The sequence below is a fragment of the Juglans regia genome, chromosome 4 (genome assembly GCF_001411555.2).
Source record: "Juglans regia cultivar Chandler chromosome 4, Walnut 2.0, whole genome shotgun sequence".
In the NCBI taxonomy this organism is placed as follows: domain Eukaryota; kingdom Viridiplantae; phylum Streptophyta; class Magnoliopsida; order Fagales; family Juglandaceae; genus Juglans; species Juglans regia.
Window position 1 is genome coordinate 22222351 of NC_049904.1, and position 7031 is coordinate 22229381.

At 38.1% G+C, this 7031-nt stretch overlaps 1 protein-coding gene across 1 annotated transcript; it reads left to right on the top strand.

Moving 5' to 3' along the window:
- The first annotated feature begins 209 nt into the window (after nt 1–209).
- Nucleotides 210–6491, top strand: LOC118348331 (O-fucosyltransferase 10-like). The gene is made up of 10 exons (XM_035689884.1): nt 210–701; nt 1787–1865; nt 2153–2220; nt 2460–2548; nt 3310–3507; nt 3710–3914; nt 4019–4186; nt 4593–4760; nt 5380–5570; nt 5759–6491. The coding sequence occupies exons 1-10, from the start codon at nt 321–323 to the stop codon at nt 5985–5987; spliced, it is 1776 nt and encodes a 591-aa protein (XP_035545777.1). The 5' UTR covers nt 210–320; the 3' UTR covers nt 5988–6491.
- The last annotated feature ends 540 nt before the right edge of the window (nt 6492–7031 follow it).

Sequence of the window (7031 nt, forward strand, 5' to 3'; positions counted from 1 at the left end):
CACGACGTAAATATGGTAAGGAATAGTAATGGATAGAGTTTTACTATAATCAAGGACGTACTTCTACCCACTACTCTGTCACTGTCATCGGCTCCAACTCCAAAAGCATACTCTCTCTCTCTCTCGCTGTGAAATCTGAAAGGAAGTGTGTCTCTGCGTGATTTATGTACTTTTAAATTAAATAAATTATATATCTGCTCGCAGCAGAAGATACGGTCTGTCACAGAGTCCAAAACACCCTTTTCTTTTTCACTTTCGGGCAAAGTAGACCGACAAACTGTGCTACTCTCTGTCTCTCTCACTCGCACTTGAAGTTGAAGATGGCCATGAAACCCAAGATCCACCCTCCCAACGGCAATGGCTACTCTAGCGACAACTGCGGTGGAGGCGGTGGCTGTGGAAACACTTCCCCTAGTCCACCTACCTCACCTCCCCGTCACTCCCATTTCCGCCGCCGAGTGAAGTCTAAGGTCCACTACGTTCACTCCCTTAAGGAGAGCTTCGGGGGCGGCTACGGCATTCTGTTCCGGCGGAACCTTCTGCTTCTGTCCCTGCTTTACGTGTCTGGCCTGCTCATGTGCGTGGGGCCCTTCTCTGCTTTTGTTTCCGGTCCAACTCTTCCTGGCTCCTTCTACCGTAGCCACGAGATGTTTGGCAGGCTCTGGCGTGACATTGAGGCTGATAATTCATCCGCAATTGAGGTTCGCTTTCATCATTACTTTTCTTTTCCTCTTGGGGGTTTTTCGTTTGGGTGCCTAGAAATGCCGGAAAAGAAAAGTAAAAAAAAAAAAAAAATTGACAGACAGGTGGGCTAAATGCTTACTCTCTTGTCGTATTTTTGCAAGACATGCTTGCTGATTGCTAAATTTGAGGTTCAGGAGTAAAGCAAATTACTTGCTTCTGGTCATGGAATATATACTACCGTACGACACAATTAATGTGAACATCCCGGCTGCGCTTTTCTTTTGAAAGTATTACTTAAGATCTCTGGTTAGTAAGAGTGGATCACATCATGCAGGTTTAACTCGATCAGATTAATTCACAAAAAAAGAAAAAAGAAAAAAGAGTAATCGTTTCAGTTTCTCGCTTTTGTGGTTTTCCTTTGCCCTTTTTACTCTAATCTTTGGAATTCCTTGGCAGCCAAACAGAATGTTTGGTTTAAGGGAAGATAATACGTGATAAGAAAGCAAAGAAAAAGAGGATATGGTTGTCTTGATTTAGTTAATTGATGACTGGAACGTTATATTGATATTCCGATTAGGGAATTCTCTTTTGAATAATTTTCTTGGCCCGTGGCCTTTGTGATCACACTCATGAAATGACATTTATGCCCTGAACTGCAACAAAATACAAATTTATGTTGTTTGATCCAGAGAGCAAGATCCTTCCTTTAAAAGATACTCGCCATGACTTTCCATTCTGGACATATTTGTTTGTGTTTTGCTCTTTGTTAACTTGGGTATTTGTAATCAGAACAGAGTTATCAGTTATGCTCTTTGTTAACTTGAGTATTTGTAATCAGAACAGAGTTATCAGTTATATTTTCGAAGCAGTATTTTTGTTCAGAGAATTACAATGCTATCGAAATTCTCATATTTTGCTTGTTTGATGTGTTGCTGCATAACAAGCTACCTTCGTACTTATGTTTATTGTTACTATTTTTCAGTTGGCTAGAACTAAACTATAATTTTGCAAAGCTATTATTTTGGTTTGTATTCTTTAATGTATGTTTGACAAATGAATTTGATGTGATCAGCCAAGATGAAAATGTTGTTTCTTTTCACAGTTATCCTCTGTCTGGAAATTCAAAAGGAGGCTAAAAGAGCAGAAACCTTGCCCAAACTCAACTGCTGGACGACGTTTTGGTATTTTATGAAGTTAGCATATTTATTTTAAGATGGCTTCCATAGATTACTTCTGTAATTCTCCACTCTTTGATGTGGGATGTTATAAATGTGATGCTTGAAAATCACTGATATTTTGGCATTCTTATCTTACTTATATTTTTCCTTCGGTCAATGGTACGAAGTTGTCTATGGACCTGAATACCTACATCCTGTCTTAAACCTAAAATGCTTCCTTCATTCTTTTGCCTCTTAAAGCGTGACTGTAAAGGAATTCCATTAGACTGACATTTCCCATTGAATTTCAGAGTCATCTGGCCCCACTGGTTACTTAATTGTTGAGGCTAATGGTGGTCTTAATCAGCAGCGCTCTGCAGTATGTTATTCTTCTCTAATAATTCTATTTCTGATTTTCTCAGTTTTGTATAAACTAAAACGGACTTCCTGAAAAAAAGGAGATATAGAAATTAAAGAGGGCATCGACCAAAGGGAAAATAAAATGGGGGCACTATTCTAAGGCTTGATAGACATCAATAGTATGATAAGTTGGTACTCTTTTATCTCTCTTATGTGCATATAAGGCTTGTTCTTAATGTTTAATTATGTTTTTTTTAGATCTGCAATGCAGTGGCTGTAGCTGGACTTTTGAATGCGATACTTGTTATCCCTCGATTTGATTTCCATAATGTTTGGAGGGATCCAAGGTGAGTAGCTAAATTACTTTGGTCTTTTAACATCTCACTGTACAGCTGCTTGAGCAATCTTTAAATCACATACCTAGTCACTAATATCATGGTTGTCTACCATTAGATGTACTGGCTGTGAAGATGAAATTCGCTGTTATTAAGGACTATATGTTAGCTTGTAAAAATTTTTATATTCCTTAGCTATCATAGAGCTATACATGGGTCTCAGGTTCCCTGGGTTTGAAATACCCTGTTTAATGTAGTTGCTGAGTTTTGCTTCTTGCTTATAAATAAAAATAAAAAAAGTTTTGCTACCAAGTGCCAAGAACTTGGGATATTTGTAAGCCTACGAATGATCAGTAATGTTTTTAGAGGTTAAACTTGAGTTTTTGAGTTAATATATGGCCCCTATCAAATGGCATAGAACACATACCAAAAAGCATGCCAGAAATGCACTGTAAATTTAGAGATATACAGCATAATGAGGATTCTGGGTGTGCTTTTAAGGTCTCTTTTTGCCCTAAGAACATAGTTTTATTTTTTCAAAGAGAAATCCTTTAGCCCACAAAGAGATCCCACAAACTAACGTGGGTTGATGCGGTACATTAGATTGTAAAACTACTTTTATTGTAAAGTAGATCTAACGTATTATATGAAACCACATCAATTTGTGAATTTACTTTTGTGGGATCTCTTTATGGCAGTAGCACTTCTCTTTTTCAAATGCATTGTTGTCTAAACCCACACAAAGAATTGACAACATAATAATTTTTCTACAGTGAGTTTGGTGACATATATGATGAAGATCATTTCATAGCTACCCTTGAGGACTATGTGAAAGTGGTGAAAAAGCTGCCCGAGGCATTGATGGAAAGACATGATTACAACATTACTAACGTACCAACCTTCCGCGTCCAAGCTTGGGCTTCTGTCAATTATTACTTGGGAGAAGTTTATCCTGTCTTGCAGAAGCAAGGGTATGGGTCAAACCCTTTTAATATTTCATGATATCCTCTACCAAATTGGAACTGTGAAAACTCTTCTCTCTCAGAGAGAATGGTAACAGCCAACTGAGCTATAGCAGACAATTTATGTAATGAACCTTGTAGATTGACCTAATCTGTCTACTGCCTGTTGAAACTTCTAGGTTGCTTTTGCTTGATTATTTTTTTGATGCAGGGTTATCCGCTTGGCCCCCTTTGCTAATAGATTGGCAATGAATGTCCCACCTCATATTCAATCTCTGAGATGCCTCACTAACTATGAAGCATTGAGGTTCTCTTCTCCCATTACAACTCTTGCAAACAAATTAGTGAATAGAATGATTGAGAAGAGCTCAAGGACTGGTGGGAAGTATGTTTCTGTTCACCTCCGCTTTGAAGAGGTACTAATGCTTATTTATCATTGTATTCTGATCTAGTATTTGGTACTTCTAATTTTAAGTGGTTAAGAACAATTAAGCTATGCGTGCTTGCTTAATACCTGTAGGACATGGTGGCTTTTTCATGCTGTGTGTATGATGGAGGAAAGGCCGAAAAAATTGAAATGGATTTACTTCGTGAAAAAGGGTGGAAGGGAAAGTTCAAACGAAAAGATCGTATCATTTTACCAAGTCTCAATCGAATCACTGGAAAATGCCCACTATCTCCGTTGGAGGTACCCTAAACATAAGCTACTTTTATTGCAATATGACCTTTAGAACTTCAAATTTGAGATAATCCTGATGGATTTGATATTTCAAGTCCAGTTTCTTCCTTAACCCCCTACCCCCCCACCATCCCCCTTATCTATCGCTTGGTAGGCAAGTCAACTTTCTCATTTTAGATTTTCAGAACCAGTTCTATTAGATTTTCGGCCTTCATGACTTTTCTTGTAGTACATGTAACAATATTTGGTTAAAGTTAGAGCTGCAACAGGGATGCGAGAAGTACCATACAGAACTTGGGTTTTGAGGTTAAACAGGGGGGTGGGGCGTTGAAGTTTGAACTCTACCTATATCTTTAATTTGTCGAAGTTTATAGTAACCTTTAATCTTGGATGTTGTTTTTTCTTGTCAGTGTAGGTTGGGATGATGCTACGTGGCATGGGGTTTGGTAATGACACTTCAATTTATCTGGCATCAGGGAAAATATACCAAGCAGGAAGACATTTAGCTCCTCTTCTAAAGATGTTTCCCCATCTCCACACAAAGGAATCTCTTGCAACCCCAGAAGAGCTTGCTACTTACGAGGTGAACTCTTGTACACTTTGACAATTTGTCCGCGTCTTTACCTACAAATAGTCCTGGTGACTCAGAGAATCTACTCCATTAAATTTGGTATTTTCATCTTTAGTTATACTAGTAATAATTTCTGGATAAATTGTGGTGATGCCTTCTTATTATTGAAAAGGTTTCTCAAATTTTAAGGCTAGTGATATGGATAGATGGTTCATTGGTTGGAACTTGGTTCAATCCATTTAAAAATCAACATTGGAGATTACGAACATTTACTGTTAACTGGGTTCAAACAGGCCACACTCGATTACAAGCTAGGTGATTTTGCCGCATTGGTTTGCACAAGATACATATTATAACAGTAAATTTTGGGTTTTTATGATGCTAAGTTCAATCAGTGAATATGATTTTCACCAATTTTTACCTATAAAATTTAACAAGTGACAAGATTCGAGTATGCATTTTTGGCTGTTAAACTAACTTGACTGAATGAAGGAATTGGATAGATGGCAATAAAGAAATAAGATAAGGTTTGCTCAAATACTTATACTAATGGTTTTTTCTTTGCCATGTGTTTGGCTGATGGCATAAGCTTCAACCACCTTGCTCTAATACTCATTTTCTCCTTTGGTAGGGATTTTCTTCAAGATTGGCAGCTCTGGACTACATAGTATGCTTGTCTAGTGAGGTTTTTGTGACTACTCAGGGTGGAAACTTCCCACATTTTCTGATGGGTCACCGAAGATTCCTCTACGATGGACATGCTAAGACCATTATGCCTGATAAACGAAAGCTTGTTGTTATACTGCAGGACATGGGTCTCAGGTCATCTCCATCCCTTAATATGAGTGCTTTGTAATTGTAGCATTTGTGAAATTTATGCCCGAGTTAGTCTGCAAGAGCCTTTGTCTTAAGTTAATAGGTCTGAGTGTATGGAATAGCTAATCAGATCAATGCTTTCGAACTTGACGTTTAGGGGTTTCATGTAAATTTTGTTAATACTGGTATTGCAGCTGGAAAGCTTTCAAGGATCAGATGAAAGAAATGCTCAATGAAAGTGACCGCAAGGGGATCATGGTACCAAGAGTGAGAAAATTGAACAGAAAAACTTCCGTGTACACGTACCCTTTACCAGAATGCAGATGTCTCCAGAAATCCGACAAGAATCTAATGAATCCAAATTCTACATTCTCTAATTACCAACTGAAATCCATGAGGCATGAGATGGAAAACCAAACTTAATTAGTATTTATCACTAGCGCAGCTGCCAAACATATATGATTTTCTTGTACAAGTGGGCTTTGGTTATTGTCTTTGATTTTTATACGAGCCCATTACAGTTCAGGCGAGACAGGCTTTTCAACTCTGATTCACGAGGAATTCCTCATTCCATGTTACTCTTCTGCCTTCTACATGGAGATACTGGATCTCTCATCTGGCATGGGTTATGTATGGAGCCTAGACTATGAACTGACCAAGATGGGAACATTGCTAGACTTCGATGTGCATGAGGAGATATCATTAACCCTATCATTCAGGAAGAACTTGTGAGTTCCAAGCCTTTTTGCAGTATGATATAGTTTGTCTCTGTGATTGTTAACATTAAAAGGGTATTATACATGAAGTGTCATTAATATTACGTTCGTCTTTGGCATTACAACTTTGCCAATCATTTTTGTTATCTTGCTCACCATTTTGTGTAATGAGATGAAATCTGCATGACTTTGATGTAATACTTTTTTCTTTTGTTCTTTATTTTTCCTGGTGCTTTTGGGATCAAAAGATGTGAATGTTTCGATATAATGAGAGGAAATATGTAAGAGTTGAATTTCTCTCCATTCCATAATACTTCCTTCCTTCAACAGAACTCAACGGTGGTATTTATCCTTCTTTTCCCCTCCAAGCAAGATACATCCTTGAAACATAAAGGATGCAATAGGATTATTTAATGGGCTTCAGAAGATATTGTAGCCTAGTCTGATTTGATCACAGGGTGTGCTAAAAGGGCTTAAGCTCGCTAGCCTTTTCCCTGTTCAGAGATATGGCAAGTTGTCAACATGGATCTTGAAGTAGAAGGGTTGGCTTTGTTTGATTCTATACCAAAAAGGATAGTTTGTGTAGGAGACTGGGACCATTGTGGGGGTGTTGGCATGATGGAAGATCAATGGAAGCAAGTAAACATCTCTGTGGAGATGGTAGGATTGAGTTTGAAGCAAAATGAAATTACCTTTACAGGTGTTCTTTCTGCCTGTAGACATGATGCTGGCTTGGTTGAAGAGGCATGAA